Consider the following 23,640-nt stretch of genomic DNA (forward strand, 5'->3'; position numbering starts at 1 on the left):
GAGTAACCATAGCTATTATAAGGTCAGAACGTATTAAGACCATTTAATATTCTTTTAAACCTCCCCAGTGACTCGACACTAACAAACTGATTACCAGCTCACTCACAGCAGACCGCAGTGTGACGTTATTGATGTACCTTTTAGTCATTCAAGTCTGGTGATCCGCAGGGCAGTTGTTCTTGGTTCTTTACTTGGTTCCGTTTTCACATGTAAGCAGCTGAAAATAAATACCTTAGTCCCTGTTTCCGTTTTCTCTAATGTCTACCATTTTCTAGAATTTTTCCTCAGTGACAGTTGAAGTGACTATTTTCAAAGGCCACAGATGATTTGCCGGGTTCTCAAGAGTGTTTCTCCTGCTAAGAATGTATAAATCTTGTTAATCTGTCACTAGAACTGTATGTGTAAAAGCCCTTTGTCACTTCATCACAACTGCTTTCAAAGGCCACACTGGTGATTTACCGGAGTCTTAAAAGCGTTTCTCCTGCTAATGATGTAGAAATCTTGTTAATCTGTCCCTAGAACCGTATAAAAACTTTTAAAAACTTATGTAATTTACTAGATCCTTTTGAGAGTAGTCGGGGTGCGGCGCGTTTCAGAGTACAGTCCCGAATGTCATTCATGATTCTGAGCCAATACTGCTGGTCTCGCCCACGCTCTGCCGCTTCCCAGGACTGCAGAAGGTTGCTGCTGAGGAAAGGCAGAAACATAAGAGCGTCTTATGAAACACTTGTGCACTGCATCTCTACTACTTTTAAAAGGCTTTAGTTGAAGCTGGACGGAGTTCTAAGGATATTTTTTATGGCTCTAGTGACAGATTAACAACATTTCTGCATAGTAAACGGGTGAAACAGTCTTGATAACCTGTCTAGTCACCTCTGTGGCATTTAAAAATTGTTGGTGAAGTGACACAGGTTTTTAATATATATTTTTTTTTTTATCGTTTCAGTAACAAATTAACAAGAGCTTTACATGAATAGCAGGAGAAACACTCTTGAGAACCCAGCTATTCATCTCTGTGGTCTTGAAAAATAATCGCGGTGAGAGAGCGGAGCGTTTGTGAACACAGGCCATACAACAGATGATGAGATGGTCACGAAATGTTGGTGTTATTGTCGTGCCTTCTTCACTGACTCACTCACTGACTCACTCACTCACCCACTCATGCTGCGGAGGCGGATGTGAGGCAAGAGACAAAGTGGCGTAACAATTCATGAAGTTCGGAGAGATAAGTGCATTGAGTAAGAAAGTGAGTAAAAGACAGAGAGACTTCAAGCATTTCGTACCAGGATGAGAATTAAACTACTACGTCTGTTTTTCAAGATGAGTCACGTCATTACAGCTGAGTACTGGGAGAGGAGGAGGAGGAGGAGGAGGAGGAGAGTGAGGCATACAGGGAGGGAGGGAGGGTGGAGTTATTAAACTAGACTAGTGGAGCTATTTAGGAACCGTGGTGGCGGAGGCAGGTCAGTGTGGTGAAGGCGGTGGGGCAGGCAAGATGACTGTGGTGGCGAGGGTAGTGGTGTTGGCTCCTGTGGCTCTCCTGGTCCTATCCTGCCTCATCTCTACCTCCACAGCACAGCACGGTAAGCCAGCTGGGGTTAGGAAGCTGGGGGACGAGAAGTGAGGAGAGGAAGAAATGTAAGCGGATAGAATGAAAAGTAAACAGGGAGAACGGGAAGTGAGGAGAGGAAGAGAAGTAAGCACGAAAGAACGAAAAGTAAGCAGGGAAGAAGAGAAGGAAGCAGAAAGAGACGAGAACTAAGCAGAAAGAGGCGAGAAGTAAGGAGAAAAGGACGAAAAATTGACGAGGAGAGAATGAGAAGTCAGAAGACGAAAAAAAGTAATCAGAGAGAATGAAAAGTAAAGAGAAAGAAAGAATAGTGATAAAAGTTTCTATCCCCAATTCAAAATCCACTTGTTTAATACCCGTTCTGCTTCTGCATTCCTTAGCGTGAGTGTAATAACGGCATAAGGGGTGACGAGGGTGATGGAAATAGAAGCCTTGTGTCAATAATAGGTATAAAACTACAGTAACAGATTCACGCTTCACTCACACATGATAGAACTAGATTTAGAAAGGGAAAGGAGGGAACTGGTAGACAAAAAGAGTGGTAGATGAATGGAATAGACTCAGTAATCAGGTTGTTAGTGCTGGGTCTATGGGAAGCTTTGAAAGAGGATTAGGTACATGTATGGATGGGGGTGATAGGGGGAAATAGGTAGTTATGATTCACACAGGGACTGCCACGTGTAGGCCTGATGGCTTCCTGCACCACCACCATGTTCTTATGTTAGGTTACGTGTGTGTGTGTGTGTGTGTGTGTATGTATGTGTGTGTGTGTGTGTGTGTCAGAGAGAGAGAGAGAGAGAGAGAGAGAGAGAGAGAGAGGAGATGGCGGATGAATGAATTAGAGCACAATAGAGACTGGCTGCCTCCCACAGTAAAGAAAATAATAACAACAACAACAACAACAATTGCTGCTACTACTACTACTACTACTACTACTACTACTACTACTACTACTACTACTACTACTACTACTACTACATTAACAACATCAACGACAACAACAACAACAACACCACAATCGATTCCAACACTCCTGTCCGGTGGCGCAACGGTCAACACGCTTGCCTCACATTATGACACTCCAAGGTTCGAGTCCCGGATGGAGATAAGCTGTGGGTGGGTCTTCCTTCACATTCCACCTTTCGAAGAGAGCAGATCAGGCAAACTCTTCACCTCCTACAGTTTTATTTCTGCTTCGTGTACCGTTTAAGTCACCCTTTATACTGTGTCACTGAGTCAGGGAGTTAAACATTAAGAACACAAGAAAACAAGGGTTGGTCCAGGAAGCCATCAGCCTACACGTGCCAGTCCCTGTATGAAACGCACCTGCCTGTTCCCACCTGTTATCCCCATTCATAAAAGGGTCTAATCTTCTTTCTAAAGGCCCTATTGACTCAGCACTAACTTAACCCAGCCTGATTACTGAGTCTATTCCATTCATCCAAACTCTCACAACTAATTCCTTCCTTTCCCTTTGTTAACCCTCTGCCTGCCACCTGGTCCACCTTTCCCTCATCACCAATCACCCTGAGACATCTTTACTTATTCTGTAGCCACATCAAAATTGCAAAATGTATTCTTTTTTCGTCGCTAACTTTCTTGTAGACGCTTATAAAGACTTCACGCGTTGCTTCTCCTGCTGCTAATTGTGTCGTGTCGCAGTGAAGGAGTTAAAAGCTTAAATCTCAAGCTTAAATCCATTATTTCTTGTCCTGTCTTAGTTATTTCTTGTTCTCTCCTTATTATTCCTTGTTCTGTTCTGATTAGTGATCCTGACGAGCCTTCTAGTGTGACCTGGTGTGACTCTCCTGCCTCGTGCTGGTGGCGGTGAGGTGGGAGAGTCCGCGGCAGGAGAGGTGATCCATGGGCCAATCAGAGCAGGCGAGATAAGCCCAGTTTCAGCCAATCATCGCCAATCAGTCTCTCTCACGTCTTCATGAACCGAGTCGCCACAGAAAATGGAGCCATGGGTTATCGCTCTCTCTCTCTCTCTCTCTCTCTCTCTCTCTCTCTCTCTCTCTCTCTCTCTCTCTCTCTCTCTCTCTCTCTCTCACACACACACACACACACACACACACACACACACTTGTTCTTTCTTTTTATTGTCCTTAATTTCATTCATAAACTTTATCTCTCTCTCTCTCTCTCTCTCTCTCTCTCTCTCTCTCTCTCTCTCTCTCTCTCTCTCTCTCTCTCTCTCTCTCTCTCTCTCTCTCTCTCTCTCCGGTTCATATCTTCTATAAAACTCATCATACATTCTTAGAAATAATATTAATATCAATGTATTATTAACCTCCTTGTATTATTAAGGTCTATGTATTACTCTGTTTCGCTGTATATTTTGTTTTCCCTGGTATATTAACTAAATCTCTACTAATTAATCTTGTATCTGAATTATTGTTTTGTACTATTTATGTCTTTGTTTAGTTACAGTTGTTGGAGAAAAGCGAAATGAAACACTACGGAAAGGAAAAAGAGAAAAATCACCTTAATTTTCCTAACCTAACATAACCTAACCTAACCTAACCTAACATAACGTAACCTAACCTAACTTAACCCAACCTAACTTATCCTAACCTAACCTAACGTAACCTAACCTTACCTAACGTAACCTAACCTAACTTAACCTAACCTAACCTAACTTAATATAACCTAATCTAACTTAACCTAACATAACCCAACCTAACTTAACATAACAAAACCTAACTTAACCTAACATAACCTAACATATAACCTAACATATAACAAAACCTAACCTAACCTGAGCTAATGTAACCTCACTTCACGTAACCTCACCGTACGTAAACAAAGGGAATAGGAAGACGAAAGGGTACATCTATTTCTCTCAGCTCTTGTTACTGACGGAATGAAGATACGTAGCCATTTTGAAACTATGAGTCTTAAATTGAGTTAAGTGGAGAAAAGGCGTCTTGCGCTTGCTCAAGGCCGTTGAGGAGGAGGAGGAGGAGGAGGAGGAGGAGGAGGAGGAGGAGAAAAAACTCAAGAATGGAGAGAAAAAGGAGGAGGAGGAGGAGGAGGAGAAAAAGCTCAAGATTGGAGAGAAGGAAAAGGAAGACGAGGAGGAGGAGGAGGAGGAGGAGGAGGTGGAGGACAACAACAAGAATAAGAACAAGAACAAGAAGAAGAAGACAAAGGAGAGTAAGAAGAGATGATGATATGTAGGAAGTAAAAATAGAAATATGACAAACATGAACGAGGAGGAGGAGGAGGAGGAGGAGGAGGAGGAGGAGGAGGAGGAGGAGGAGGTGGCAGGCAATGCGATGAAGGAAGGCCACAGGGAAGGTCTCACTGTATTAAATTAAATTCCTGAAGCAAACTGACTTAACTAATATAAACACGAGTTCTGAGATGTCATGGTGGTGGTGGTGGTGGTGGTGGTGGTGTGTAGTTAAGTTTATGCTAGTTTTCTTTTCTTTAATCTTCATCTATCATTTCCCTTCCTTTCCTTCTCTTTATTTATTTTTTTTTCTCTCTCTCTGCTCTCCTTCCTTCTACAATGACCTCAATGACATCTTCATTCTCCACAGAGCCTGCGCCGCCCCAGGGTCCCGCCGTCAGCAGGTCCTCACGAGGGGGCGTGGTGGAGAGCGTGGCGCGGTGGCTGGAGCAGCAGGACGTGCCGGAGGAGGCGAGGTGGAGGGTGGAGGAGCTGGTGGAGGACTTGCGTGCCGGGGAGGTGAACGAGGAATACCTGCGGGGCCTCCTTAGCGCCATCCTGCAGGAGGACGATGAGGAAGAGGATGTAGAGGAGGAAGAGGAGATGGAGGAGATGAACCCCAGCATCCTTCATGGCGACGACGAGGAAGATGAGCTGGACGAGGCCATCGCGTTAGGTCTTCTGGACAGTGAAGAGGAGGAGGGGGAGGAGGAGGAGCGAGAGGAGCGAGAGCAGAATGAAGAGGAGCAGGATCTTCCCGCAGAAGAAGAAGACTTTCCCGCAGATGTGACCAGCGAGGAGGAGGAGGAGGAGCGTGAAGCCACTCATGGGGAGGACAGGAGTGTGGAGGAGCGTGGAGGCGGCCAGGAGGAAGGGGACGGCGGCGTGGAGGCGGGCCTGGACGAGGCGCTCATCCAGAGGCTGCTGGAGGGCTTCAGCTTCCAGGCGCAGGGGTTGTCCAGACCCAAACGATCCCCGCGCCGCTCCAGCTCCCGCCGCTCCAGCAGTAGGAGCAGCAGCAGCAGCAGCGGAGGCGGCTGGTGGAGAAGATCCAGCCCTAGCTCCTCCTCCTCCTCTTCCTCCTCCTCCTCCCGATCCTCCTCCTCCTCCTCAACCTCCAGATCATCATATCCCAGCACCAGCAGAACCGGCACCTCCTCCTCCTCCTCCTCCTCCTCCTCTTCCTCTGGCGGTGTTCGACCCGTGCCCTCCGGCTACCCTGGGACGACCCAGCCTGTGGGGGGTTACCCTGGGGGCGCCAGGCCAGGCTACCCCGGGACAACCCAACCAGTGGGAGGATACCCAGGAGGTGCCAGGCCAGGATACCCCGGGAACACACAGCCCGTGGGAGGATACCCTGGGAGTACCAGCCCTGGAGGCTATCCTGGGACCACGCACCCTGTCGGGGGATACCCTGGGGGCGCTAGGCCAGGATACCCTGGAACAACACAGCCCGTGGGGGGATACCCTGGTGCTGCCAAGCCAGGCTACCCTGGGACCACACAGCCCGTGGGAGGATACCCTGGGAGTACCAGCCCTGGAGGTTATCCTGGGACCACGCACCCTGTTGGGGGATACCCTGGGGGTGCTAGGCCAGGATACCCTGGAACAACACAGCCCGTGGGAGGATACCCTGGGAGTACCAGCCCTGGAGGCTATCCTGGGACCACGCACCCTGTCGGGGGATACCCTGGGGGCGCCAGGCCAGGATACCCAGGAACTACACAGCCCGTGGGAGGATACCCAGGAGGTGCAAAGCCCGGGGGCTACCCTGGAAACACGCAGCCCGTGGGCGGCTACCCCGGGGTTGCCAGGCCGGGGGGCTACCCTGGAACAACACATCCTGTTGGGGGTTACCCAGGGGGAGCCAGACCAGGAGGTTACCCCGGCACCACTCAGCCAGTAGGAGGTTACCCTGGGGGCGTGCGTCCCTTCGGCAGCTACCCCAGCACCAACCAGCCGTATGGGGGCGGCTACAGCCCCGCGGGATGGGGTGCACCAGCAGGCGGTTTCTCCACCGGGTACCGGCCCTACGGGGGCTACTCCACCGGTTACGGGGGCTTCGCCACTGCCACGCGGCCCACCTACGGGGCAGCCGGGATGGGCATGATGGGCGGCAGCCGCGGCTTCGGGGCCTACCCGGTGGGCGGCTACCCCATGCCAGTGAAGACCAAGAAGAGCAAGAAGCAGAAGATCAAGAACCTGGTGGCCACAGCGGGCACGGCCTACGTCATGCACAAAGCCGCCAAGAAGACTAAGTTCCTGTCGCCCATGGGGTTCGGCCACCGCGGCTTTGGCTACGGCGGCTTCGGCGGCTATGGCGGCTATGGCGGCTACGGCGGCTACGGCGGCTTGGGGCGAGGCTTTGGGCACGGCATTGGCGGGTTCGGAAGCAAGGCGCTAGTGGGGGGCCTGGCGGGGATGGGGGCCGCCAAGGTGGGCAAGAAGCTGCTGGGGGCGTACATCAAGCTCAAGATCGCAAAGTATGCCCTGAAGTTCGGCGCGGAGGCAGCCAAGGCGTACTTCTACTACAAGATGGGCCTGGAGCTGGACGAGTACATGATTGGCAAGTTTGTGAACCGCTACCACTACCACCGCGTTAGGGGAGACAGCCGCTGGCGCTACTACCACCACCACGCTCGCAGGACACGCAAGGGCAACGACACCGAGTCCGACAACATCACTCTGGGTGTGTCCGTGGGCTGTATGGATCCGGGGGCTATGTGAGGTTGTGCTGTGGCTCTATGGGACTCTACAGGGCTCAAGGGGGTCTCTTATAAGTGTCCATGAGAGCTGTTAGGTTGGAATGGGGCTGTGTAGGACTGTGTGATGCTGTGTAATGCTGGTCTGGAGGAGGGCTGTGGCTTTGTTGGGATGTATTAAGCCTGTGTTGGGCTGTGTGGGGCTGTGTTAGTATGTGTTGGGCTGCATGGGGCTGTGCTGGGCTGTGTGGGGCTGTGTTAGGGCTGTCTGGCTAGGGCTAAACTGTTGGGTATTTGAGTAGGACAAAAACATTTACTACTGGGAGAGGGATAGAAAAAAAGACAGGTGAGAGAGAGAGAGAGAGAGAGAGAGAGAGAGAGAGAGAGAGAGAGAGAGAGAGAGAGAGAGAGAGAGAGAGAGAGAGTATCAAACGCAAGAAGTCTCATTTATCTCAAGAGTAAAAGGAGAAGAAAGAAGAGGAGCAGGAACAAAAGAGGAGAGGGTGAGGGAAGTGAAAGGGGGGAGAGGGGGAGAGGGGATCTAGTAAGGTGGTGAGGAGGTCTTTGGGTGTAAGGGGCGGGGCAGCTTGGAATAGGGTAAATTACTGCCAATTAGGGTTGTGAATGTTGCAGTAATGTTATTTGGGTTTCAGAGAACATGATCTGTGTCTCTCTCTCTCTCTCTCTCTCTCTCTCTCTCTCTCTGTGTGTGTGTGTGTGTGTGTGTGTGTGTGTGTGTGTGTGTGTGTGTGTGTGTGTGTGTGTGTTCATATCTCTTTTCCTCTTCCTGTTATCTCTGTTCAATTAACTTTTCTTTCTCTGCATTTCTTTTTTCTTCACTTTTCCTTTCTTCTTCGTCCTTCTTCGGTTTATAAGTCCTCTTTCTCTCTTTCCTACTCCTCTTTCTCTACTTCCTGGTTTTGTTTCCGCTCTTGTTATTGCCCTCTCTCTCTCTCTCTCTCTCTCTCTCTCTCTCTCTCTCTCTCTCTCTCTCTCTCTCTCTCTCTCTCTCTCTCTCTCTCTCTCATTTTTAACCTAATCTCGGACACAACTAAGGTAAAAACAATACAAAAATATAAAAAATGTAAGAAAAAAAAAACAACAGAAATTTTAGGCAATTCTATCTTGTGTGTGTGTGTGTGTGTGTGTGTGTAATTGCAGCTATTTTAGTGTACTAACGAAGATGAATGGAGTGAAGAACGCAGTGTACTTGTGGGCAATAATAACTGCGTCATTTAGTGGCAGCGGTGGTGGTTGTGGTGGTGTATGCATATTTACACTCTTACGACATATGGTAACAGTCTCTCTCTCTCTCTCTCTCTCTCTCTCTCTCTCTCTCTCTCTCTCTCTCTCTCTCTCTCTCTCTCTCTCTCTCTCTCTCTCCTTTGGTCGTTTCCCCAAAGTGAGTGGTTGGCGCAATGTGCAATTCTCCTTTAGTTGTTCTGCTTCTTCCTCTGTGCATCTTCCTCTTGCCAGTCCTCCCGCGCTTCCATCCCTGCACCTCACTCTCTGTCTTCCCCTTCATCTTCTCTCCTCAGCTGGCTCTCTCCAGGCTCTTTTCATCGGTTCTCGGTCTTCTCTTCTTACTGAGTGACCAAAAGATCTCGCATTATTTATTTATTTATTTTTTTTCAGCTTGTCACTTCCGTATTGCATTTCACTCCTGTTCTTCTTCTTCTCACACCTTCACCAGATTGACTTAAAAATATCTTCTTCTTCTTCTTCTTCTTCTTCTTCATTATCTTCGTCTTGTTCTTTTGTTCTCGTTCTTGTTCTTTTTCTGGTTTTTCTTCATTATCTTCGTGTTGTTGTTGTTGTTGTTGTTTTTGTTGTTGTTGTTCTTATTATTCTATTTGTTTCTTCTTCTTCTTCTTCTTCTTCTGGTTTTGCTTCTACTTTGCTTCTTCTTCTTCTTCTTCTTCTTCTTCTTCTTCTTCTTCTTCTTCTTCTTCTTCTTCTTCTTCTTCTTCTTCTTCTTCTTCTTCTTCTTCTTCTTCTTCTTCTTCTTCCCTTTTCTCCTCCTCCTTTTTCTGGTAACCTCAATGACCAACTGTTAATCCATTCCCTCGCTCATTCATCCTTTTCTTTATTTGTTGCCAGCCCGATTAATTTCTCCCTCTCCTTTCATTTACTGACTTGTTCCCCTCGCCTCACCTGCACGTCTAAATTTCAGGTGAGTTCTGCAATCGCCAGTGTGTGAAGAACGATACACGCATCTGCCAGTTTAATTTTGACGTTCACCTGTACCAGACTATGTCCAGGTGAGTGGCAGTGGTAGTGGTGGTGGTGGGAGAAGTAGCAGTAGGAGGAGGAGGAGGAGAGAGGAGCTGAAGAAGGAAAAGTAGGAGGAGGAGGATTAGGAGGAGCTAGTGGTAGAAGAAGAAGAAGAAGAAGAGGAGGAGGAGGAGGAGGAGAAGAGGAGGAGGAGGAGGAGAAGGAGGAGGAAGAAGAGGAGGAAGTAGAGGTAGAAGTAGAACAACAACAACAACAACAACAACAACAACAACAACAAGAGGAGGAGGAGGAGGAGGAGGAGGAGGAGTTGGAAAAGGAGGAGTTGGAGAAAGAGGAGGAGTATGGAGAGGTAGAGGTAGAAGAAGAAGAAGAAGAAGAAGAAGAAGAATAGTAATAGGAGTAGAAGTAACAGATAGATAGATAGATAGATAGAAAGATAGACAGATAGATAGGCAGACAGATAGACAGACAGATAGATAGATAGAGAGATAGACACAGACAAACAAAGATCAAACAAGCCAAAACAAAGCAAAGGAACACATTAACCAACACACCAACACACCTGCAGTCACACCCACCTGCAATTAACACGTGTCTTTCTAGAGCGTGTTATGACTGTCCCCGTAACAAGACAGACTGTGAACGGCCTGAATGTATCACAGCTGACGGTTCAAGGCGCATGATCTTCACAGTCAACAAACAATTACCTGGTCCAGCCATACAGGTGAGGACAGGTAAAAGTGAAGGGTTAGAGTTGGTTCTTACTGTGGTTCTGTGTTTTTTGTTTAGTTTAAAGAGTTTTTTTTTTTAGTTTAAGAGAGTGAGTGATATATTAGTTTTTTACGTAAGAACATAAGGGAATGAGGGTTAGTGCACGAAGACATCAGGCGTACACGTGGCAGGCGCTGTTTTGTGTGGTTCTGTGTGTTTTGCTGAGTTAACAGAGGGTTATTGAGTGAATGAATGATATATCGTTTACTGAGAGTTATTGAGTGAGTGAATGATATATCGTTTACTGAGGGTTATTGAGTGAATGAATGATATATCGTTTACAGAGGGTTATTGAGTGAATGAATGATATATCTTAGTTTGTTCTGTATTTCAAAAGTCGTGTTGGTTTCGTGTGATTGTGTGTGTTTTTGGTGAGTTTAAAGAATGTTTTTGAGTTAAAGAGAGAGAGAGAGAGAGATTTCTTATTTTTTCGTGTTCTAAAGAAATATGTTACCTGTTAAGACTCTTTTGTTTGTATCTTCAGTTTTCTTGTTTGCTGAGTCTACCAATGGTCAAGATTCGTAAGATTTTCAGATAAGGGGACACAATACAAAGAAGATAGGTTAGTTAGTTAGTTAGGTTAGGTTAGGTTATATCTTAGTTTGACTATTAGGCACTCATTCATTCTTTTTTCTCTCTTTGCCATGTATTTTCTTACCTTTCGTTCCTCAGTCAGTCAGTCAGTCAGCCAGCCAGCCAGTCAGTCATTCAGTCAGTCAGTCAGTCAGTGAGTCAGTCAGCCAGCCAGCCAGCCAGCCAGTCAGTCAGTCAGTCAGTCAGCCAGCCAGCCAGCCAGTTAGTCAGTCAGCCAGCCAGCCAGTTAGTCAGTCAGCCAGCTAGTCAGTCAGCCAACCTGCCAGTCAGTCAGTCAGCCAGCCAGCCAGTCAGTCAGTCAGCCAGCTAGACAGTCAGCCAACCGGCCAGTCAGTCAGCCAGCCAACTAGTCAGTCAGTCATCCAGCCAGCCAGCCAGCCAGCCAGTTAGTCAGCCAGCCAGCCAGCCAGCCAGTCAGTCAGCCACCCAGCCAGTCAGTCAGTCAGCTAGTCAGTCAGTCAATCATTCAGCCAGCCAGCCAGTTAGTCAGCCAGTCAGTCAGCCAGCCAGTCACTCAGTCATCCAGCCAGCCAGTCACTCAGCCAGCCACTCACTCACTCACTCATCTTTCCCTTTAAACCAAATCTTGCACACATATGGTCAATACACACTCCCTCTCTCCCTCCCTGCCTCATCTGTGCACGCCCGTCCCTTCCTCAGGTGTGCGTGGGTGACAAGGTGCTCGTAGACGTCATGAACAACCTGCCATCGTCTGCCATTGCTTTACACTGGCACGGCGTCACTATGGGGGCTACCAGTGCTCTCCCCGACGCAAGATCGACCCCCTACATGGACGGGGCCGCTGGGGTAACACAGTGTCCAATTCCCCCTGGGTCTGGATTCCGCTACGCTTTCTTTGCCACTGACCCGGGGACCCACATGTGGCACGCAGGTGAGAGAGAGAGAGAAAGGGAGGAAGAGAGGGAGAGGTGAGGAAGTATAGGCTAGGAGGAAGAAGGAAATGCAAAGAAATACAAAGGAAGTCCAAACAGCAACATACCCTGAGGTCCTTACTAGGCTGTTTGGGTCAAGGAAGAGGATATAGGGGGTGAGAGTGGGGGCAGGGAGAGGGAGGGTCTAGAGGTAATGTGAAATGAAAGAGTGGAGAGGGAGGTAAGGATGTGAGAGACTAGGGGAGTAGAGAAAGGTGAGAGTAGACAGTAAGAATAGAGAGAGGGAGAGAGAGAGAAGAGGGTGGAGGAAAGGAAGTGATAAACTAGACCAGTTAGAGGAAGAAGAGAGGAGGGAGAGGAGATGGGTGATGAAAAGGGATAGAGGGGGAGAGAGGAGGAGAGGAGAGAGGGAGAAGGGATGAGATTTTAGAAGTAAAGTGAGGTAGGAAGGAGAGAAAGTGACAAACTAGAGGAAGAGGAGAAAGAAAAGTAAGAGGGAGAATAGGAAGATAGGAAGAAGGCAAAAAAGTAACAAACAAGATGAAGAGGAGAAAGAGAGGGAGAGAGAAAGGAGGAAGACAGGAAGGAGAAGGCAAGGAAATAACAAACAAGAGGGAGAGGAGAAAGACAGAGAGAGGGAAAGGAGGAAGACAGAAAAGCGAGGTAAAAAAGTGATAAACTGGAGAGAGAGAGAGAGAGAGAGAGAGAGAGAGAGAGAGAGAGAGAGAGAGAGAGAGAGAGAGAGAGAGAGAGAGAGAGAGAGAGAGAGAGAGAGAGAAGATAAGGAGAGGGTAAGGAAGTGACGGACTAGAAGAAGAGGAGAAAGAGAAAAGGGAGAAGTTTAGAGACAAGGAAGTGTGGTAGGGAGGAGAGAAAAAGGAAGTGATAAACAAGAGGGAGATGAAAGAGAGTAAGAGGGAAAAGAAGATTAGAGGATGAAGAAGTGTTTTGTCCCTCTCACTCTCTCTTTCAGGTCTGGAAAGAGGGGACGGGCTGTTTGGCGCCCTTATCGTCACACAAAGCTCTGAAGATGATCCCTACGTGCATATTGAGGAACATATGCTGGTGGTATGTTGTTGTTGTTGTTGTTGTTGTTGTTGTTGTGTTGTTGGGTTTTTTGTAATTTTTTTCTCTTTTCTCTACTTTATTTATTTTTTTATATTTGTTGTTGTTGTTGTTCTTGTGCTTTTTTGTTTGTTTGTTTGTTTGTTTGTTTGGTGTGACTCTTTTTGTGTTTGTTGTTGTTGTTGTTGTTCTTGTGTTTCCTTTTTTTTCTATTTTTCCTTCCTCGTTTCTTTTTCTTTCTTTTTCTTTTCATCTTTTCTTTCCTCGTTTCATTTAAAAATTTTTCCCTCTTTTTTTCACTTTTTCCCCATTTTCTTCTTTACTCTTTTCTTCTTTTCCTATTTTTTCCTTTTACCTTTCTCCTCACATTTACTCTTCTCCCTTTTCGTCTTTCTTTTTTCTTTTTACTGTTCCTCTCTCTCTCTCCCTCTCTCTCCCTGTATTCCTTCCCTCACCTATACATCCCTTCACTTGTAACCCCCAACCCCTCCACCTGCACACCCCCTCACCCCCCCTCACCTTCTACAGATAAGCGATTGGTACAACAAGTCATCAGTGGCACTCCTGGCTGACAGACACTCCGCCGGCCCTCCCCCGCGCCCCTCCGCCCTCCTTATCAATGGCAGGGGCACGCGGGTCACCTCCCCAGCCGTCCCTCCACCTAGATTACTTATTCAGGAAGGTAATTATTTGGGGAGGTCACTAACTGAAAGATAATCCGCTTTTATCTATCACCTTAATTACTTAGGTTCAATAATTCAGCTTTGTCACTCTAGCTTCTGTTTGTAGATGATATTTCTCTATTCCTTTGTATTCCTATGTATTCCTATATATTCTTCATCTTCCTGTACACTAACCTAACCTAACTGATTGAAAGATAACCTGTTTTTGTCTATTACCTTAATTACTTAGGTTCATAATTCAGCTTTGTCACTCTAGCTTCCGTTTCTAGATGATATTTCTCTATTCCTTTGTATTCCTATGTATTCCTATATATTCTTCATCTTCCTTACTTTCTTTCTCCTACATTATCCCAGAAGATGAACATTCAACAACATTAATCATTCAACATTCAACATTCAACACAAGAACACAAGGGTTGGTGCAGGAAGCCACCAGGCCTACACGTGCAGTCCCTGTATGAAACACGCCTGCCTATTTCCACCTGTCACCCTCATCCATACATTTGTCTAACCTAACGTCTCTATTGACTCAGCACTAACTACCTGATTGCTGAGTCCATTCCATTGACCTATTCATCTACCACTCTGAGAATCGATTCCTTCCTATATATCTTTTTTTTCTTTTTTTTTTCTTTTTTTTTAATAGGTCTCTTTCACTCCTGTTCGTCTTTTCTCTTCCTGTGTATTCCTGTTTATTCCCACCTGGCATTTCTTCTGCCACAGATACGATAATCTCTTTTTTCTTCCTTAATTTCTCTACAAGACTCTTAATACCAGGTCCCTTCCCTCCTGATCCTCCTGGTGCATTCCTTTGTATATTTATGTATTCCTGTTTAGTCCCACCAGTCATTCCTTCTAGTCACTTATCTTCTCTTTTTTTCCTCCTAAATTACACTACATCACTCGTATACCAGATCCCTTCCCTCCTCCTCCTCCTCCTGCTTCTCCTACGTGTGTCTGTATGTATGTGTCTCCTTCCCCAGGCACCCGCTACCGCCTCCGCGTGGTGAGTGCCGCCGCCGCGCTGTGTCCCGTCACCCTCAACGTGGAAGGGCACGACCTCATCATCCTGGCTCTGGACGGGGAGCCGGTGTCCTTCGTCAACGCCTCCACCATCCTCCTTAACCCTGGTAGGACTGTAGGATACGTCTCTGTCTTCCTCCTTCCTTCCTTCTATTCCTTCCTTCCATTCTTAACTTGTGTGTACGTGTCTGATGTATTTTTTTTTTGTCTGTTTTTTCTTTGTTTTTCTCCTTTCCATTCCTAATTTGCTTCTCTCTTTTTTTTTTCTCTCTCTCTTGTCCTTCTAACGTATCTGTCTTCTTCTCTTTCTTCCTTCCATTTCTAATTTGTGTCTCTCTTTCTCTCTCGTGCGCTTCTAACTTATCCATGTCTCCATCTCTTCCTTCCTTGTATCTCTCTTTCTTTTATGTTTCTGACTTGTTTCTCTCTTCTTATTCCTCTCTTCTTCTTCTTCATTTCCTCTCCATTCCTCCTTCTCTTAATTCTCCTGTTTTTTCCCCTGTCTCCCTTTCATTCCTAACTTAAATGTCTCTCTTTTGTGTTTTTTTTATGTATCTTCGTATCTTCCTATCTTTATGTCTCTTCCTATCTTCTATTTTTAACTTGTCTCTTCTTCTCACCCTCCCTTCCTCCCTTCCTTCCATTCTTAGCTTAAATGTATCTTTCCCTTGTATTTTTTATGCATTTCTCTCTTCCCGTTTTCTATTTCTAACTTGACTTTGTTTTTTCTTCCTTTTTGTTCCGAAGTTGTTCTCTCTCTCTCTCTCTCTCTCTCTCTCTCTCTCTCTCTCTCTCTCTCTCTCTCTCTCTCTCTCTCTCTCTCTCCTACATTCCTGATTAAAGTATATCCATTCATTGTATCGCTAATCTCTTCATTCTCCTCCTTTTTCCACGCTAATCTCTTCCAATCTTCTTTTCCTCGTCAATTTTTTTCCTCCTCCTTTTCCACGGTTTTTTTTTTTTTTTTACTGTTTTTCTTTTCCACGCTAACCTTTGCCTTCTTCTTCTTTCCAGTAATAATCTTTTTCTACTCTTGTTCTTTTCCAGGCTATTTTTTTTCCCACTCTTCTTTCCCACGCTAATCTTTTCCAGTCCTCCCCTTTTCTACGCTATTTTTTTTCCACTCCTCTTCTTTTCCATACAGTTTTCCCCCACTGTTTCTCCTTTCCACCACAATTACCACCTTCATTTCCTTCCGTCACTAACCCTCCCTTCGTCTGCTACTACTTCAGGAGAGAGATACGATGTGATGTTCAGGGCGGAGCAGGAGTTCTCGTCACGCCCTAACGGGACCTTCTGGGTGCGCGTGGTGGGCGGGGGGGCATGCGAGGGCCTCTACCAGCACGCCGCCCTGCAGTACCTCCCTGATGACTTCGCCAACTTCACTGTCAATGATACGTTGCCGGAAGTGCCCCCAGTGACTGCCCCGAGTAGCGATGAGGAGTCCATGGTGTGTGTGTGTGTGTGTGTGTGTGTGTGTGTGTGTGTGTGTGTGTGTAATGTTTTTCTTTTAATTTTTTTCTTTTTCTTTTTTTCTTTCCTTTCTTTTCTTTCTTTGTGTTTTCTTCCTTTCTTTGTGTTTTTTTTATTTTCCTTGGCGGTTTTTTTTATCTTTAGTGTTTTTTTCTTTATTTTCCTTAGTGCTTTTTAATTTTCCTTTGTGTTTATTTAATCGTCCTAAGTATTTGTTTTCTTTTCCTTTTTTTTTTTTTTGTTTCCTTAGTGGTTTTTATCATCATCTTCGCTTCCTCCTTCAGAAATACTTCACTGGTTCCTGTGACGCACCTGGGCAGCGCTGTCTATCTCACCTGTCAAGCCTCTCACCTGTCCCCAGCCGCATCACCTCCGCACGGGCAGACCACACGCTGTACCTGGCCTTCATGCGACGCTACAGCCACAACCAACATTACTACTCCCTCTTCTACTACGATATCTTCTCAGGTGAGGTGGGGCAGGCCAGGTGTGTGTGAGATGTGGTAATGACGGGAGGGACAGGTAGATGTGGTATTGATGGTGGTGGTGGTAGTAGTAGTAGTAGTAGTAGTAGTAGTAGTGCTTGTAATAGTAGTAGTAGTAGTAGTAGTGTTGGTTGTAGTAGTAGTAGTGGTGGTAGTAAGAGTAGCAGTAGTAGTTATTGTTGTTGTTAGTGTTCTTCTGTTATTATCATTGTTAATAATAATGTTAATAGTAGTAGTAGTAGTAGTAGTAGTAGTAATGGTGGTAAGAGTACGTAGTAATTATAGTAGTAGCAACAGCAGCATTAGTAGTAGTTATGAATTTTTTGGTACTCTCTCTCTCTCTCTCCTCTCTCTCTCTCTCTCTCTCTCTCTCTCTCTCTCTCTCTCTCTCTCTCTCTCTCTCTCTCTCTCTCTCTCTCTCTCTCTCTCTCTCTCTCCTCTCTCTCCTCTCTCTTCCTCTCTCCTCTCTCTCTCTCTCTCAAAGTCAACCCATCCGTCTATTCCTCACTTCAAACAGCGGCATCTTCAAGACTCCAGTTCTCTTGCACCTCCCTCTAACCACCACCCACTTCCCACTTGCCAGATCCGGAGGGGAAGAGACTAAGAACCCCACAGATCAACAACCTCAGCTTCAGACCACCACCGAAGCCCTTACTTACGAACTGGAAGGCCCTGAAGAGTGAGAACTGCAGCGCTGATACCGGCGTGAGGGTGAACCAGTGTGTGATGGACTTTTGTGAATGTATCCATGTTATCCCAATCAAGAAGGGAGCGTTGGTGGAGATGGTGATGGTGGGGGAAGGTGAGTGTGTGTGTGTGTGTGTGTGTGTGGTGGTTTTGTTTGGTGTTTCTTTTGGTGTTTTTTTCTTGTTTTTGTTTTGTTTGTTTGTTTGTTTTTTGTTTGTTTCTGTCTCTCTGTGTCTGTCTTTGTTTCTCTCTGTTTTCTCTCTCTCTCTCTTCTCTCTCTCTCTCTCTCTCTCTCTCTCTCTCTCTCTCTCTCTCTCTCTCTCTCTCTCTCTCTCTCTCTCTCTCTCTCTCTCTCTCTCTCTCTCTCTCTCTCTCTCTCTCTCTCTCTCTCTCTCCCTCTCTCTTTCAGTTATTTTGTATATATATTTTTTTTATCACACTATTCAACCATTCTATTCCTTCTGCATTTATTCACTTCCCTCCTGAACAAGTATTCTCAGTTATTCCTTCCACGTTCTGCCTATTTCCATTTACATTTCCACTTCTGCTTTCATCCATCTTTCAACTCATCCTACTTTTTTTCCTCGAATTTTATCCATCCTTTCGATTCACCACTTTTTTTTTTTTTAAGTTTACATCCACACTTTCAATTCATCCATTTTTTTCCTCGTATTTTCAACCACCTCTTCAACTCTCCCACTTTCCCCAATCACTTTGCAGGACCAGCCAACGAGACAGCAGAACCGGGTCCACATACACGGGTACAAGTTTTGGGTTCTGAGTCAGGTGGAGGCCTCAGCACTCCCGGAGATCCCACCCTTCCCCACGCCTCCACCTCCAGCCAATGGGACCACTCCGCCACCGCCTCCACTTCCGCCATTCTTGTACCGCGACGGAGCGAAGAAACTAGACGAGCAGGGGCAGCTGGTGAGGGATCTGAATAGTCCCTATTCTGAAGGATACTGTGTCGGTTCCTGCAGGAGGCTACACTATCGTCAGGTTCATTGCAGATCACCCAGGTAAAGAATGGGTTGGTGGAGAGGAGCCTTCTTCTGTGGTATCCTTGTGTTTACTTGAGGTAGCGTTGTGCTGGTAAAGAAAAAAAAAAAGCCTCGTAAGGAACAGTGTGTTTGCTTCCTTGAGAGAGAGAGAGAGAGAGAGAGAGAGAGAGAGAGAGAGAGAGAGAGAGAGAGAGAGAGAGAGAGAGAGAGAGAGAGAGAGAGAGAGAGAGTATAAGCACCATTTCTCAGTGTCCCATTCACCATTCCCATTCCTATTTTACCCTGTTCCCATATTGACCTTTTTTTTTTAATCTATACACTTTTTCACCCATTCCCACTCATTATTCCCATTCCTACACACTCCACACCCATTCCCACTCAGCATTCCCATTCCTACACACTTTACATCCATTCCTACTCATCATTCCCATTCCTACACACTTTACATCCATTCCCACTCAACAATCCCATTCCTACACACTTTACATCCATTCCTACTCATCATTCCCATTCCTACACACTTTACATCCATTCCCACTCAACAATCCCATTCCTACACACATTACATCCATTCCCACTCAACAATCCCATTCCTACACACTTTACATCCATTCCTACTTATCATTCCCATTTCCACTCAACAGGACTGTGGTTGCTAGAGAGCCAGGTGAGTTTGAGCGCCGCGTCTGGAATGGCTCTCGTGTTGCAAGTCGGAGAGAAGAATGACGTCCCCAGCAGGCCTCCTCCGGACTTCCCAACCCTGCTAGAGTTTGAAAGTGATGGGCAGGTAGTGATGGGCAGGAGTGATGGGTAGTAGTGATGGGCAGGAGCGATGGGCAGGAAGCGTCATCCCAAATCTTCTAGAGAGTTCAAAGGGCGATGGGCAGGTAGTGATGGGCAGGAGTGATGGGCAGGAGTGATGGACAGGAGTGATGGGGAAGTAGCGTCACCCCAGTCCTATTAGTGTTCAAAAGTGATGGGCAGTAGTGATGGGGCAGGAGTGATGGGCAGGTAACATCACCTAATCCTGTTAAGGAGGTCAAAGGGTGATGGGCAAGAGTGGTAGGCAGGAGTGATGGGCAGGAGTGATGGGCAAAACCAATGGGGAGGCAGCGTCACCCAAACCTGCTCAAGTTCAAGAGGGTGGTGGGCAGGTAGTGATGGGTAGGGAGTGATGGGCCAGGTAGCGCCACCCACTCCAGTCCTCGGGGTGTGTAGTAAACTGGTTCATTTCTTCCTCCGCTGCTAGCAACCTTCCCTCCCCAGGCATTGCAGGACACTCAATGTTTACGTCAGCTCTCCTCACTGCTGTTTGTTACCTTCATCCTTAATTACTAACCACTCTGAGACATCTTTTTGTACTCCTACAGCTCTCTCCAAAAGTTGTACTGGCTAGAAATCGCAAAATCTATTCCTCTTATATCCCCCTCTTTCTTGTAGATGCTTGAAAAGAGTCCATGCATTCCTTTCAGCGCTGTGAAGTGTTGCATACTGCGGCGGAAAGCGAAAAATCTGAACCCTTGCGCCTGAGGACCCATTCACCACCATAGATAGATAGATAAACTTTACCATCTTGCAGCATAGCATTGTGTACAAACTGAAATCCTTTAGAAATACATGCACCTTTCCACTGTACCCCGGCAGCCCCTCCCAATCATTCAAGAGCGGTGCCCAGTCGAGGCAGAGTGAACCGAGGTAGTGCGCAGTTGTCCCAGAAAAATCCCAGTCACGATCAGGATTCGAACTTATGACTTCCTGGATTGTAGTCAGACGCCATACTGCCTGCAAAACCACGCTGAAGCAATATGGAACCTCTCTACATGTTAAAGGGATGTTAAATTGATGGTACTGTCCCTGTGTTGACTCCCTACTCCGGACCGTACTCTGAAACGCTTATGGCCGCATCTCCACTACTTTCAAAGGCTTTAGTTGAAGTTATACAGGTCTTTAAGAGTGTTTTTACGGTTCTAGGGACAGATTAACAAAATTACTACGTTATTAACAGGAGAAACACTCTTGAGAACCTGGCCAATCATCTCTGTGGCCTTGGAAAACAGTTGTGGTGAGAAAGCAGAGCGTTTTTCAATACGTGCCTATGATTGGTAATACTGTAACCATCCCACTGACTACTACGACTACCACTACTATGACTGCTTTGCATTTACCACCTACAACTCTAAGTTCTCAGGTGTATCTCAAGTTTTTGTTTTTTTGCTTTAGTGTTTGTTTACTTTTGAAATGTAAACTAGGTATGTGCTAGGTGTTGTTTCGGCACCCCTTTTGTTTTTTATTTCTTGACTGCAGGCGTTTTGGTGATGTGTGTGTGTGTGTGTGTGTGTGTGTGTGTGTGTGTGTCCGGCAGACTTACTAGAAGCATTCGTATGTTACTACTACTACTACTACTACTACTACTACCACCACCACCACCACCACCACTACTACTACTACTACTACTACTACTACTACTACTACTACTACTACTACTACAACCTCCACCACTACCGCTACTGCTACAACCATACAAGAGTTCTTCCAAAGCACAAATGACAAAAAAATAAAAAATAAAAAGTTTATACGTATGCATTCATTAGAAACATAAGGAACCATTGTACTAAAAAAAAAAAATATGTAAAACAGGTAGAAAAAAAGGCAAAAAAAAAAAAAGGTAAAATTAATTAAGATATAGTCCAGTAGATTCTCAGTTAGGAGATATATTAGGCATTAGTGTATACGTAAATTAGATAACCAGTATCCTTAGTTATAAAAGAACAGGTTATGATGTTATTATAACCGAGTCCAGGTGATGGCCAGGTGAAATGAATACTACTGGTCACTGTGGCTTGTTGATGTTGTACTAAATAAAATACTAATTGTAATCTGATGCTTTTATGAGAGAGAGAGAGAGAGAGAGAGAGAGAGAGAGAGAGAGAGAGAGAGAGAGAAGAAGAAGAAGAAGAAGAAGAAGAATTTGATAACAGTGAGGAATACTAGGGAAAAATAAGAGACATGCATTACTATGGGAGGGACAGTTTATGGCAGAAGTGAGAGGCGTCAGTTACTACGGGAGATGTGAGGGGAAGGGAGAGTTTTGCCATGGGAGAGAGAGGCGTGTGAGAGGGTGAGACGCTTAAGAGGGTGTGGGAGAAGGCAGCTGGGTTCAAAGGAAAGGCCAATTGTGAGAGTTTAATTGTGAGTGGGTGCGGAGAGAGAGAGAGAGAGAGAGAGAGAGAGAGAGAGAGAGAGAGAGAGAGAGAGAGAGTGTGTGTGTGTGTGTGTGTGTGTGTGTGTGTGTGTCTGTCTGCCTACATGTCATCAAGCCAACTCATGCCAATAGCAATAACAGCACTATGGTAAACGTCTCCAGATGAACCTTACCTCACTTCGTTTTCTATGACCCTCGTTCACTTACCATTTGCGTTCAGACCGAGACAAACCACAGTGGCAACCAATCTATCAAGGACTACCTCAATATTACCTGTACATTTGACTCACTCAGTTCGTAATCTCGTCTCCTTCGGTGTTTCATCTTCTCTTTTCCATTCTATTTCACAATCTGCTGGAAGTACCTGTGGGGGTTCTCAAGGGTGTTTTCTTAGTTCTAGTCTTTGTTTGCGAGGTTCTAGTGGGAGAGAAGTTGCTGGTGGTTCTCCAACGGATGTTATGTTGATTCTAGTGTTTTCTTGGTTCTGTGTGAGTTTTGCAAGGTCCTTGTGGAAGTTATTGCGGTTTCCAGGATGCCTTCTTGGTTCTAGTGAAAGTTAATTAGGTTCTTGTGAGTGGCGGGCTGTTAAGTTTTTCAGGGTAATTCTTTTCATGTTTCTAGTGATGGTCTACCGGATTTTCGTTTACAAGAGTGGTATATGGCTTAGTGACAGTTTAACAGGTTTCAGTGAAGGTTTTTTTATATTGCTTTCAAGGGTGTGTTCGTGGTTCTAGTGGGAGTTTGGTAAGCTTTAGTTAAAATTGCTAGTCTCTGAGGATGCGTTCATGACCCTAATAGTAGTCTGACAAAGTTTTTGCAATATCAGAGGAGGAAATACATATGAAAGCCTGAACGATTATCTCTGTGCTGTATAGATTGTCGTAATGAGCCCTCGCAGTACTCAGAAACACTTGGGATCAGTAAGGGGAGGAAAAATAAGAGTAAGAGTTAGAGGTCATCTGTTCATTCACATCCTGGTATAATACAAGGTGCAGGGTGACTCTCAGTGCCTTCACAATAAATGATCTCTTTGCCTGAAATATTAAAGTACCTTGAATCTTTGTGTTGTGAGACTTCAGAGACTACTGTTCTCTCTCTCTCTCTCTCTCTCTCTCTCTCTCTCTCTCTCTCTCTCTCTCTCTCTCTCTCTCTCTCTCTCTCTCTCTCTCTCTCTCTCTCTCTCTCTCATTTATCCTAGGCGCCTCATATGAAGTCACAGTTTGACACACAGTTTGGATGACCCTGTTGACCTCTCTTTTGGGCCTGGCACCTCAGTGGGTTTTTTCCATTCTTATTGTTTCCCTTGGCCGGCGCCACTCTTACATAAAAACAAGAGGAAGAGGACACTGAGCAGCCGCAGATTATACCTTAAGAGATAATCAGGTATTCTTAAATGCTGCCTGCTGATTTAAAGCGTCATCAGGTATACATACATAGACTTAGAGCTAACATACATAACGATGGGAGCATTTCAACGGTGGCGGAGCTGAGCCGTGGCCACGCGTGCACAGCCTGCCAGGCGCCGCAGTGCTGCACCTGGCAGGCTGTGAAGTACTCGCCAGGCAACAGGGTAACACGGCACGGTCAAGGAACACTACACATTACTATCATGGTGATCTAAAACGACACCAGTGTTTACCTGAAGAGGTCACGCGGTGATTGCAGGTCACCGTGTGCTGCAAGGGCCACACTCACCGCGGCGCCACCACACCACCACGCCTCTCGCCGGGATGACGCCAGAGCCGGGCAGGGACTGGCAGGGCCAGACAGGGCCGGCGCCTCAGGGCCAACAGCAGGTGCAGGACAAGGAGGGCGGCTCGGTAATCCTCGTCCTCGTCCTCGGCCTGGTCCTCGTCCTCGGCCTGGTCCTCGTCCTCGGCCTGGTCCTCGCCCCGCTCTGCCCCGCCCCTCGTCCCCTGGGCCTAGGAGTGCCCCAGCCTCCGGCGCCGCCTCCTCCTCTTCCTCTTCTTTCTCTCCTGGTAGCGGTTGACAAACTTGGCCACCACCCTGTCCCTGAGGCGCCTGCCCACGGCTTGCTCGTAGTGCACGGCGGCCTGCCGCACGCCGTACACCATGGC

General features: G+C 46.4%; 1 protein-coding gene across 1 annotated transcript; it reads left to right on the forward strand.

Moving 5' to 3' along the window:
• Nucleotides 1–1,428: 1,428 nt before the first annotated feature.
• LOC135093862 (uncharacterized) lies at nucleotides 1,429–21,236 on the forward strand. Its single transcript, XM_063993441.1, is given in 15 exon segments — nucleotides 1,429–1,583; nucleotides 5,119–7,437; nucleotides 9,624–9,711; nucleotides 10,289–10,409; nucleotides 11,711–11,942; nucleotides 12,917–13,011; nucleotides 13,537–13,690; nucleotides 14,675–14,821; nucleotides 15,947–16,164; nucleotides 16,472–16,655; nucleotides 17,256–17,474; nucleotides 18,080–18,105; nucleotides 18,107–18,304; nucleotides 18,306–18,378; nucleotides 19,005–21,236. Coding segments are annotated over 15 exon segments (4,332 nt in total). The 5' UTR covers nucleotides 1,429–1,495; the 3' UTR covers nucleotides 19,175–21,236.
• The last annotated feature ends 2,404 nt before the right edge of the window (nucleotides 21,237–23,640 follow it).

The sequence above is a fragment of the Scylla paramamosain genome, chromosome 44, assembly GCF_035594125.1.
Source record: "Scylla paramamosain isolate STU-SP2022 chromosome 44, ASM3559412v1, whole genome shotgun sequence".
Classification (NCBI taxonomy): Eukaryota; Metazoa; Arthropoda; class Malacostraca; order Decapoda; family Portunidae; genus Scylla; species Scylla paramamosain.